Genomic DNA, 13,025 nt, shown 5'->3' on the forward strand with positions numbered 1-13,025 from the left:
ATTGGTTTTAAGGTCACCACAGTATCATTGTCTGCGTCGCTAGAACAATGAGTTTTGCTTACATTATCTGCCCATACTAAGTTTTCAGCACAGGGTGGACAACTTAAAGCACGTTTTATTTAACATTTTGTAACATACTCATTCATAAGCGGTACTAAGGTGTATACAATCAAATGCCTTACATGCTTAAATATCCCTTCTAAAGTCTTTGGTATTATTGCTAAACTTGTTCAATGATATTGTTTCAATATGTGCAAATGTATTTGTCTTATGTAACAATGTTCTGCACTTTTCTTAGATTGACCACATTATCTAAATTCCTGAGGGGTCTATCATTGAGCTAAGGGACTAGTTGGTCAAGTGAGGTGACAAGACAATGGATCTCAACTGATTGTCCTGCGAGGATTGGAGAGCTGATGACGAGGCTCGTTCAGTTCAAAAAGTTAATCACTGGTGTTTCTTGGCCGGGGCGCGAGAGCGGGCGATGACGACTGGAATCACAGCCATGGCGATCAGCCCCACAGCCACTAGGGGGCGGTAGAAGATCCAGCCAGAGGCAATGGTGAGCAGGGAGAGGGAGCAGGAAATACACAGGGCGAAGAGCTTCAGCCCCACGCTGATCAGCTCTCTAAGAATAGGGACCCAATCCACTGGATAACAACAAAATACACGTTAAGAGACACTGACATGCATACAGAGTAGTTATTTTTACTGGAACGTAACCGCATATCTATATGCTCAATAAAAGTAAAATGAGGTATTGGAGTTAACCAATGCTGTGTGTTACCCAGTGTGTGGATGATGCGGATCATCAGACTAATGCCAAGGAACATGAGTAACCAGCCTCCAGCCCTGAGAGCCCAGGTCAGCATAGCATTGTTATTATGCTCCCTTTCAAACACTTCCTACAAACAAAACCAACAAGCATGTGATCAAGGCAGCATAGAAAAATCCGGAAAAACAAGACATGGATCAGAGTAGGTACATTTCAGTGATGGCTGAATAGAGGATGTCAGAAGTCATCAGGGGGAGAGAAAAAAAATCGCATCCTTCAAAAAAAAAGAAAACCCCACCACCTCACCTCAGCAGTGAGCTCCTCCAGGTAAATTATCTCCAGTGTGTCTCCTGACTTGGTCTTAAAGGGCTTCAGGGTGTCATGACTCTGCATGGCCACAACACTGACCTGTGGGACACCAGGCTCTCAGATCAGTTACAGTACTCCAGTTAGCAATCAGTTGATGACAGGAGTTGTTCCACGGACAGCTCATTTGAAGAGGATTATGGACTTATGTAGTATTTACAGTGACATAAGGGGTACATGGGGGCAGCATTTAGTACACAGTGATTGATGCTAAATAATGACATAACAGAGAGTTGAAAACAACTACTCTCCATCGGGAGATGGAAATTTCAGAAGTTGACCAACCTGAGGTCAGTATAAAGCGCCTGAGCTCTATGTACTCACTGTCTGGGCTGGCCCAGGGTAGGTCCCCTCCCCACTGAGTCCTGCATAGGAGAAGCTCACACGCACGTCTCCCACCTAAACACAACAAATCACCAGAGTTTTAAGGTCACAATAGAATGGATATGACTGGCATGAACCTGTACATACCAGCCTTTATGTGAAAAGTTATAGGTTATGAAGGTGAGTTATTGTGTGAAAAACTGTAGGTTTGTGTTGGTGAGTCTGTAAAAAGCTATACATTTGTGTATGCAAGTCGTTGTGTAAAAAACTATATGTTTGCGTAGTTAGCCATCGTTAGAAAAGCTTTGTTTGAGTGTAAGAGATTGCCTGTCTAAACACAGCCAGCCATTTTCTGATCTTTTGACTATTTTCTGACCAATCAGAACAGCTCTGAAAATATCTGATTTGGCATTTTGACCTATGAGTGGGAAAAGAAGAAAAAAAAAAAAACAGAATTGGGCTGCCTGTTTAAATGCAGCCATTGTGTTGAGAGTGACACTCACCTCTGGTCTGCGGGGGTGTTGGGTGTGGTAGAAGTAGTCCTCATCAACTGTGAGAAAGGAGTCAGAATCAGGGGCGGGGAGACCCTTCAGACTCAATGTCTGGAAGTTCTCAATCTGATCCACCAATCCTCAGGAGAAAATAAAACAAATTAATCAATTAACCAATCAATAAATCATTAAGAATATCACTGGGATACAATTCAAAAAGGTTGTTAGACAAGCAATGGAGCTGTTAGCCTGTGTTCTGTAGATACCTTTGGAGAGCGAGAAAGGTCCAACCTGAACATCAGAAGCCACCACTGTTACACTCTCCACTGCCATGGCACTGTTTAAAAATAAAAATAAAATTCACCAGCATGTCAGGTACAGAGAGGACCAAATACCTCTGTACCAGTTCTTCAACATAATACCTGCTGTAGTTGTGACTGAGAATCAGTGAGATAGAAAGAATGAGACAGAAAAGACAAAATAATTTGAGTACCTCGGGTTGATGTGACCAATCTCTTTATCAAAGTTCCTGCTGTTGATAAGCTCTGCCTTCCACTCTGAATCTGAAGAGTTAGGATAAATTTGAAACGCGAGTCGCTGGCATGGCATGCATGTTGCTACTGAAGTAAGCACTATAGTACTTCACTGTGTGTACCACAGGAGGTTGGTGGCACCTTAATTGGAGAGGACGGGCTCATGGGTAATGGCTGGTTTCCATGTGTTTGATGCCATTCCATGCACTCCGTTCCAGCCATTATTATGAGCCATCCTCCCCTCAGCAGCCTCCACTGGTCTGTACTTACTGTAGTTGTACGTGGTCTCAGTCTTGGACTCTCCATCCTCGTCATAGTCTCTGAGGAATAGTCACTGGCAGGTTACACATTCAAATATACACATCTAACACACGTAGCTGCCAAAACACAACCACAGTATTAATTCTGAATGAGTACGAGCTATGGTTTCCTTTAAAAATTGTCTGTTAAGTAGTGAGTGAACGAAAAAAAAAAAAAACTATAGCATGTGCCTGAAAACCACTCTTTGTCTCTGCTGAACTGTTTACAGGCATACTAATAATTCAATATTAAACTGATTACGGCAATAGGCAGAGTATGGCAGTCATGTAAACACCTTACTCTGCGTCAGGTCATAATTGAAGTAAGCAAATGCTGATTAAAGCACCTGGATTTCTAGCAATCTTTTAAATGATTAGTTAATGTGAACGCCAAGAGTATATTTGATCTGTGCATGTGTTAGCACCAGACTAACGAGCCTCCCGCTCTTTTGCGCAAGTGAAGTGAGTTTCGGAAAATCTGAAAGTACAGTGCATTCAGGAAGTATTCAGACCCCTTGACTTTTTCCACATTTTGATACGTTACAGCCTTGCTCTAAAATTAATTAAATAGTTCCCCCCCTCTCAAATCTACACACAATACCCCATAATGACAAAGCAAAAACAACAGGTTTATAATTTTTAGCAAATGTATTAAAAATGTAAAACCGAAATATCACATTTATCGTGTTCTTGGTCACCTCCCTGACCAAGGCCCTTCTCCCCTGATTGATCAGTTTGGCTGGGTGGCCAGCTCCAGGAATTGTGTTGATGGTTCCAAACTTCTTCCATCTAAGAATGATGGAGGCCACTGTGTTCTTGGGGACCTTAAATGCTGCAGACATGTTTTGGTACCCTTCCCCAGATCTGTGCCTCGACACAATCCTGTCGTCTCAGGGGCTCTACGGACAACTCCTTCGACCTCATGGCTTGATTTTTGCTGACATTCACTGTCAACTGTGGGACCTTACATAGACAGGTGTGTGCCTTTCAAAAATCATATCCAATCAATTGAATTTACCCCAGGTTGTCTCCAATCAAGTTGTAGAAACATCTCAAGGACAATCAATGGAAGCAAGGATGCACTGGAGCTCAATTTTGAGTCATAGCAAAGGGTCTGAAAACATATAAATAAGGTATGTTTATTTTTAAACTTTTGCAAAAAATTCTAAAAACCTGTTTTCACTTTGTCATTATGGGGTATTGTGTGTAGATTGATTAAATAAATGTTCATCAATGTTAGAACAAGGCTGTAACATAACAAGTGGTCTGAACACATATGCATCTTCAAAATAGTTCACATACAAACTCTATGTCCGAACTCAGAATCTAACAGGCTTCACAAAAATAATGGTCGCTGTGTGATTGCCGATTTTCGGCATTTATCTAAGTCCCAGCAGGTAGCCTGATTTCAGCTGTGTCCATGTTAACAGGATTATTAGGGAAATTTTTCCTTGCAAAGCATGTAAAGGTTTTAATCAAACTATTACCTTTAATCTGAATATTGACAATAATCATATATTATGTGCATGTAAACATACCCAGTGAAGGTTGGTAAAAAGAGATCCGTCAGTAACAGGTAACTGATGAGTGACTGAATGACTGACTGATCCCTAAAGATTGGAAAGCTGCTACGGTCATCCCCCGCATCAAAGGGGGAGACACTCAAGACCCAAACTGTTACAGGCCTATATCTATCCTACCCTGCCTTTATAAGGTCTTCGAAAGCCAAGTTAAAACAGATCACTGACCATTTCGAATCGCACCGTACCTTCTCCGCTATGCAATCTGGTTTCCGAGCTGGTCACGGGTGCACCTCAGCCACGCTCAAGGTCCTAAACGATATCATAACCGCCATCGATAAAATACAATACTGCACAGCCATATTCATAGACTTGGCCAAGGCTTTCGACTCTGTCAATCACCACATTCTTATCGGCAGACTCGACAGCCTTGGTTTCTCAAATGACTGCCTCGCCTGGTCCACCAACTACTTCTTAGATAGAGTTCAGTGTGTCAAATCGGAGGGCCTGTTGTCCGGACCTCTGACAGTCTATGGGGGTGCCACAGGGTTCAATTATCGGGCCGACTCCTTTCTCTGTATACATCAATGATGTCGCTCTTGCTGCTGGTGATTCTCTGATCCACCTCTACGCAGACGACACCATTCTGTATACATCTGGCCCTTCTTTGGACACTGTGTTAACAAACCTCCAGATGAGCTTCAATGCCATAACACTCCTTCTGTGGCCTCCAACTGCTCTTAAATGCAAGTAAAACTAAATGCATGCTCTTCAACCGATCACTGCCCGCACCTGCCCACCCGACTAGCATCACTAATCTGGACGGTTCTGACTTAGGTATTTGTAGTTGTCCACATATTCTAAGTGTCTGGTTAGACTGTAAACTCTCCTTCCAGACTCACATTAAGCATCTCCAATCCAAAATTAAATCTAAAAATCGGCTTCCTATTTCGCAACAAAGCCTGCTTCACTCATTCTGCCAAACATACCCTCGTAAAACTGATTATCCTGCCTGTCCTTGACTTCGGCGCTGTCATTTAAAAAATAGCCTCCAACACTCTACTCATCAAATTGGATGCAGTCTATCACAGTGCCATCCGTTTAGTCACGAAAGCCCGATATACTACCCACCACTGCAACCTGTATGATCTCGCCCTCGCTTCATATTCGTCGCCAAACCCACTGGCTCCAGGTCATCTATAAGTCTTTGCTAGATAAAGCACCGCCTTATCTCAGCTCACCATAGCAGCACCCGTAGTACACGCTCCAGCAGGTATATTTCACTGGTCACCCCCAAAGCCAATTCCTCCTTTGGCTGCATTTCCTTCCAGTTCTCTGCTGCCAATGACTGGAAAAAATTGCAAAAATCACTGAAGCTGGAGACTCATATCTCCCTCACTAACTTTAAGCATCAGCTGTCAGAGTAGCTTACAGATCATTGCACCTGTACATAGCCCATCTGTAAATTTCCCACCCAACTACCTCATCCCCATATTGTTATTTATTTTTGTGCTTTTGCACCCCAGTATCTCTACTTGCACATCTATCACTCCAGTATTTAATTGCTAAATTGTAATTATTTCGCCACTACGGCCTATTTATTGCCTTACCTCCCTAATCTTACTTCATTTGCACACACTGTATATAGACTTTTCTATTGTGTTATTAACTGTATGTTTGTTTATTCCATGTGTAACTCTGCGTTGTTGTTTTTGTCGCACTGCGTTGCTTTATCTTGGCCAGGTCGCAGTTGTAAATGAGAACTTGTTCTCAACTGGCCTACCTGGTTAAATAAAGGTGAAATAAACAAATAATTTATGATTGTGTGCACAAGGCTACATCATCATAGTCCTGTCCACCAGTTAGCCCAACCCTACATACAGTGCCTTCTGAAAGTATTCACACCCCTTGACTTTTTCCACACTTTGTGGAAATTGAGATTGTGTCACAGACCTGCACAAAATAACCCATAATGTCAAAGTGGAATTATGTTTTTATACATTTTCACAAATTAAAGAAACTGAAATGTCTTGAGTAAATAAGTATTCAACCCCTTTGTTATGGCAAGCCTAAATAAGTTAAGTAGTAAAAATGCGCTTAACAAGTCACATAATAAGTTGCATGGACTCACTGTGTGCAATAATAGTGTTTAACATGATATTTGAATGACTACCTCACCGCTGTACTCCATACATAAAATTATCTGTAAGGTCCTTCAGTCGTGCAGTGAATTTCTAACAGATTCAATCACAAAGACCAGGGAGGTTTTCCAATGCCTCACAAAGGGCACCTATTGGTTGATGGGTAAAAATGAAAAAGCAGACATTGAATATCCCTTTGAGCACGGTGAGGTTATCAACTACACTGTCGATGGTGAATCAAAACACCCAGTCACTTCAAAAGATACAGGTGTCCTTCCTAACTCAGTTGCTGGAGAGGAAGGAAACCGCTCAGGGATTTCACCATAACTCCAATGGTGACTTTAAAACAGTTACAGAGTTGAATGGCTGTGATAGGAGAAAACTGGATGGATCAACAACATTGTAGTTACTCCACAATACTAACCTTAATGACAGAGTGAAAAGAAGGAACAGTATAACATTATTACAAAACATGCATCCTGTTTGCAATAAGGCACTAAAAAAAAAACTGCAAAGAATGTGTCAAAGAAATGAACTTGATATCCTGAATACAAAGGGTTTGGGGCAAATCCAACATCACTGAGTACCACTTCATATTTAAGCATGGTGCTGGCTGCATCATGTTATGGGTCTGCTTGTCATCGGCAAGGGATTTTTTAGGATAAAAATAAAATGGAACAGAGCTAAGCACAGGCAAAATCCTAAAGGAAAACCTGGTTCAGTCTGCTTTCCAACAGACACTGGTAGACAAATTCACTTTTCAGCAGGACAATAACCTAAAACACAAGGCCAAATATACGCTGGAGTTGCTTACCAAGATGACATGGAATGTTACTGAATGTCTTAGTTAAAGTTGCACCCCCCAAAAAAAGTATAAATAAAAATTGCCTTAAATCTATAGCGAGACTTGAAAATGGCTAACTTGACAGAGCTTGAAGAATTTTAAAAAGCATAATGTGCAAATCCAGGTGTAAAAACTCTTATTATAGACTTACTCAAAGACTCACCGCTGCAATCACTGCCAAAGGAGATTCTAACATGTATTAACTCAGGGGTGTGAATACTTATGTCAATTAGATATTTCATTTTTAATACATTTGCCAAAATTTCTAGAATTATGTTTTCACTTTGTCATTAGGGAAAGGGGGATATCTAGTCAGTGGTACAACTGAATGCCTTCAACTGAAATGTGTCTTCCGCATTTAACCCAACCCCCTCAAATCAGAGAGGTACGGGGGGCTGCCATAATCAACATCCATGTCTTCGGTGCCCGGGGAACAGTGGGTTAACTGCCTTGCTCTGGGGCAGAACAACAGATTTTTACCTTGTCAGCTCGAGGATTCGATCCAGCAACCTTTTGGTTACTGGCCCAACCCTCTAACCACTAGGCTACCTACCTACACAATGGGGTATGATGTGTAGATGCGTGCATTTTTTATTTATTTAATCCATTTTGAATTCAGGCTGTAACACAACCTAATGTGGAATAAGTCAATGGGGTATGAATAATTTCTGAATGCACTGTACCTACCAGATCATAAGACCCTGACTTACCTGCTCTCGCTGTACTCCACCCACTGGTACATCTCCACCTGTCTCTTCAGCTTCACCGCCTGCACCGCCACTCTGTAGTTTGGGTCATGGAGGGGCTAGAGAGGAGAGGGATGGAAGGAGGACGTGATAGCAGGTTAAGATCAGGGACCATATCCACAAAGTGACTCAGAGTAGGAGTGCTGATCTTTTAGATCATAATAAATAAGAATATATGGACAGATCCTAGATCAGCAGCACATACTCTGGAATGCTTTGTGGATATGGGCCCAGTTAAAGACATGACAGATCAGAAAGAGGCTTAAGGGAACACTTCTGTAAAGCATTTGAGAAGTAGGAGAACTGTAAATAGTAAGTGGTAGGCTTATATTGGTTTATTATTACCCAAGAGTTACAGCAGCGCTCAGTTGTACCAGCACCGTTTATAGAACTTGGGTCCAGTGATGAGACTGGTAAGGGGAATAGTAATGCATAGTGGTAAGTATTGTAGGCCTATACCTGTAAGGTGCGCAGTGGGCCTGTCAGGTGAACCAGATGGTTGTTGTTATGGTCCAGTGGGCTGGAGTACAGGTGCAGGGACACCACCTGAGAGAGACCCTCATCCAGGGAGGTAGCCGTTCTCAGGGCCCTTCCCTGTGTGGGAAACCAACTGTTGGACTACTGGAGGCCTATACCTGCCAAATAGCCTATTATACACACACTGCACACAACTCAAATAAATGGTTTATTTGAAATGTGCCACCCCATGTAATTGTCATATTCCAGACATCTTTCGTTTCAATGATGCAATATTCTAAAAATGTCCACTGGCATAGACACTTTACTGTGCTGCTACATACACTGTTTGAAACTACTCGCCTCATTGGTGAAGAGGACGTAAAATGAGAGGGCAAACAGCACAACACCAGTAACTGTTCCCCCTGCGGTTTCACTCAGACGCTCTAGGAAGCCGGGCTTGGAACCGCTGGTTGTCCGCGTGTGCTGGTCATGTTCTGCCGCTAACTGTGAGGACAGAAGAAATATGCAGGGCCCGGTTTCCCAAAAGCATTTTAAATATGCACTATGCAGAAATTGCTCCGCCATTTCCTGGTTGCTAACGTTCTAATAAGTCGACCAATTTCAGTTTATGTGAAGAAACAAGCAAGTTTAGAGAATCATTATACCATCCAAAACGCTGACATTTTCCATAATCAAAAATATTTTATTTTCAATTGTCGTGAATTGTCCTGAACCGTCCTGAACCGTCTGTCCATCACTACTCACTTTTAGGGCTGTGTAACGTTAGCTGGATGAAAATAAATATCAGAACGACTGATCAAATGCACGAAATTGCACTGACAAATGGCAAGGCTGGCTATGGTACGGTTAATAAAGAAATAAAACTTACTGTTGGAGCCGACATTGTCCACGCCCAACCGTGTATCAGCAAAGAGATGAAGTTAAATAAGTTTGCAGTTGGATATTTAAGTCCTTGATTCAAAATAGACTTGCAAGCATTAGCTTCCCGCTGATACTCAATTGGTCAAGCAAGAGACCTCAACACAATAAAGCAAGAAATTGAAATACGCGTTTCGTGAGGTAAAAGGACATTTGCCGTATTTTCTTGGGGTGCTGGGAAATGAAGGCAAGCTGTCATGATGGTCCCGCCCAATCTGTCCGCTTGAGATAAGCCCTTTTTTTTGTACGGAGGTCTATGAGAGAATGTCGATTAGAAATTTCATAATGTTTAGGCTTTTACAAATGTACTGATGAAAGTGGATCCCCGCGGAAATTCTGGCAACTTTGAGAAAAACGACTTAGTTGTTGTGCCTGTTGTCAGTGGTGGAAAACGTAGCCAATTTTCATACTTGAGTAAAAGTAAAGATACTGTAATATTTATATGTGTAAACATACTGAATTATAATTGGATGCATTTTACCGCCATATCATACTGTGCTATGATTGGTTAAGACCACCCAAATGGTTAGGTGATGGTCAGTTTGATCCTGGTTGGCGATATGTGAACATGCCAGTTATAGCTAGCTAATAAAGAGCTACGTTAAGAAATATCCTGTAGTAAAGAGCTACGTTAAGAAATATCCTGTAGTACTGCATTTTATTATTTTGTACAAAGCGTGCAAAACAAGACATGGTGTCAGAAGTGGGATTTTGACAAAGATCCATGCTGGACACATGGGCATGGAAAAGTGCAAACAGAGAGCACGAGACATTTTGTTTTGGTCCGGAATGTGCAAACAAATAGAGGACATTGTTGGTAAATGCGCCATATGTCTTGAACGACGCCCCTCAAACACCAAAGAGCCAATGTTACCTCACTGTATCTCAGACCGACCCTGGCAGGTCGTGGCAACCGATCTGTTTACCTGGAACAACGAGGACTACATCGTAACAGTGGACTACTACAGCAGATACTTTGAACTCGACAAGCTTCACAGCACCACATCTGCAGCTGTGATACACAAGCAGAAAGCAGCCTTTGCCAGGCATGGCATTGTAGAGACTTTAATATCTGACAATGGGCCCTGTTACAAATCAAATGAGTTTGAATCCTTCACAAAAGCATGGGAGTTCACACATGTCACCACAAGTCGGCATTACCCTCAAAGTAATGGCCTTGCTGAAAAATCAGTGCAGATTGCTAAATCACTCATGGATAAAGCAAAAGCAGACAAGAGAGACCCTATCTCAGTCTCCTTGAATACCGCAACACTCCAGTTGACAATTTCAAATCACCAGCCCAGCTGTTGATGAGCCGCAGACTTCGCTCAAACCTTCCCAGCACCAACCAGCAGCTGCAACCTGAGGTCGTCAGCTACAAGGAAATGCAAGGTATTCCTAGAACCGGGGCGATAAGTGAGTGTGAAGTTGAATCTCCCGAAGAACAATGCCCACCTGGCTTGCCGCGAATTCAGACGCTTGGCGGTCTGAATGTAGAACAGGTTTTTGTGGTTCGTCCACACAATGAAGGGGAGAATAGAACCCTCCAGCCAGTGACGCCATTCCTCAAGAGCTAGCTTCACTGCCAGGAGTTCTTAGTTATCGATGTCAAAATTTTTCTGCAGGTGAGTGCTTACGGGAAAGAACACACATGGGTGGAGATACTGATCAGAGGGGGGACGTTGAGACAGAACAGCACCTAACCCAGTGTCGCAGGCATCCACCTCTACAAGGGTCTGGCTGGGTGAGGATCGGAGCGGAAGTGAAGAAGTGCTTGAGTTCCAGGAAAGCTGCCTCAGGAGTCCAGTGGAATTGAGTGGAGGTGAGAGTGGTGAGGCACTGCTAGATGGCTGTAGTTGGGGATGAAAAGTCTAAAAATGTGCAACCCCCAGGAAATGCTGTAGCTGCTTCAGGTTTGAGGGTGCAGGCCACTGACTGCCCCTGACCTTGGCAGGATCCATACGTAACCGTCCCTGTGCAATAATATAACCCAGGAAAGACAGGAAGCATGGAACTCACATTAAGCTTATTCTCCAACAGCCATTGGAGAACTTGGCGACTGTTACTGGTGAGTCAGTCCTTAGAAAAAAATCTGAATGTTATCCACATAGACAAATTAAACGTCCAATCACATCCCTCAGTACATCATTGACTAGGCTCTGGAAAACAGTCGGGGCGTTAGTGAGACAAAAAGGCATGATCAGATACTCAGTGTTCAAGTGGTGTATTGAAAGCCGTTTTCCACTAGTCCCCCTCTCTGATGCGGACAAGGTGGTAGGCATTCCGGAGGTCGAGTTTGGTGAACACCGTTGCAATTGGGGTGGGGCAAAAGCAGGAAAGATGAGTGGCAAGGGACACTTGTTCTTCACAGTAATGTTATTCAGCCCACGAAAGTCTATGCATGGCCTCAGCGACCCATCCTTTTTCTTTACAAAGATCCAGCACCTACCGGAGTGGAAGAGGGCCTGATATGTCCTGCAGCCAGGGAATCCTGGATGTATCCCTCCGTAGTCTCCTGCTCGGGGACAGAGGTTACACAATCGGCTACAGGGGAGAGGAGCTCCAGGCTGGAGGTCAACGGCGCAGTCGTACGGCCGATGAGACGGCCGCGACAGGGCGTGGTGCTTGCTGAACACAGGAGCTAGATCGTGATACTCGAGAGGAACTGATGACAGGTCCAAAGGTTCGGGAATGGACTGGGGCACAGACAAGGCAGCGGCAGGGGCAAGGGCAGAACAAAGACAATTTGAGTGACAAAATTAACTCCAAGTGGTTACTTTTCCGGTGGTCCAGTCGATCTGTAGTTTGAGCAGCTTTAACCAAGGATGGCCAAGAACCAGGTGAGAGTGAGGGCAGTCGATTATGTGGAGACTGGTCCTTTCCTGGTGATTCCCAGAGAGACGCAGGATGACAGGGACAGTTCTCTCAGACACAGGCGAGGAGCTGTCCGTTGAGTGTTGGCATCGAGGGGTGAAGTGAGTGGAACAGTGTCCAGGCCCAACTAGATAACGATACCTCAGTCCAGGAAACTCTCAATGGTGCCCGAGTCGATGAGGGGCAGGCAGAGAAAATGCCTGACTCTGCCACACAAGAGTGCAATCTAGCAAGGGTCTGGGGGAGATGGGCTGGCGATTTGGCTCAACAGTATATCCCCCACAACTGCCGAGCCACTTCCTTTTGCTGGCCACCAGGAACAAGTGGAGACGAAGTGACCAACCTGACCACAGTATAGGCAGCATCTAGTGCTGATTCACCGCTGCCTCAGGTGAGAGACGGGCCCGGCCGAGCTACATGGGTTCAGGTTCTGGAAGAGACTTGGGAAGGGAGGCAGTCGGAGGAAGAGAACCAAGCAAAGAAGCAGATGTAGCATACAACCCTACCTGCCCTCTACCTCCGACGCTCACGAAGACGGTTGTTGATGGCGAGAGAGATGAGCTCCTTAAGTCCATCAGGCTCATCCCTGGACACAAACTTACCCTTGGTCTCAGTGAGAGCTTGCTGGAATGCTCCCTGAAGGGCCTCCTCATTACAGCCACTCTGGAGAGGATGCGAAACGCGATCAGCGACACTACGGGAACCTTTATGGAG

At 43.9% G+C, this 13,025-nt stretch overlaps 1 protein-coding gene across 1 annotated transcript; it reads right to left on the reverse strand.

Moving 5' to 3' along the window:
* Positions 1-97: 97 nt before the first annotated feature.
* LOC129842699 (transmembrane protein 43) lies at positions 98-9,638 on the reverse strand. The gene is made up of 12 exons (XM_055911331.1): positions 9,388-9,638; positions 8,859-9,002; positions 8,499-8,633; positions 8,004-8,098; positions 2,760-2,809; positions 2,450-2,519; positions 2,223-2,293; positions 1,969-2,096; positions 1,466-1,540; positions 1,082-1,183; positions 788-905; positions 98-650 (listed from the first exon to the last, which is right to left on the reverse strand). The coding sequence occupies exons 1-12, from the start codon at positions 9,400-9,402 to the stop codon at positions 448-450; spliced, it is 1,206 nt and encodes a 401-aa protein (XP_055767306.1). The 5' UTR covers positions 9,403-9,638; the 3' UTR covers positions 98-447.
* Positions 9,639-13,025: the final 3,387 nt, after the last annotated feature.

Source organism: Salvelinus fontinalis, chromosome 3, assembly GCF_029448725.1.
Source record: "Salvelinus fontinalis isolate EN_2023a chromosome 3, ASM2944872v1, whole genome shotgun sequence".
Taxonomy (NCBI): Eukaryota; Metazoa; Chordata; class Actinopteri; order Salmoniformes; family Salmonidae; genus Salvelinus; species Salvelinus fontinalis.

What these genes read in the sequence shown, in the direction of transcription:
- LOC129842699 (XM_055911331.1), bottom strand. An exon ending in ACGTCCTCTTCACCAATGAG is followed by an intron (nt 8,634 to 8,858) that starts GCGAGTAGTTTC and finishes TTTCCCACACAG; the next exon opens with GGAAGGGCCCTGAGAACGGC. An exon ending in GCCCACTGCGCACCTTACAG is followed by an intron (nt 8,099 to 8,498) that starts GTATAGGCCTAC and finishes TCTCCTCTCTAG; the next exon opens with CCCCTCCATGACCCAAACTA.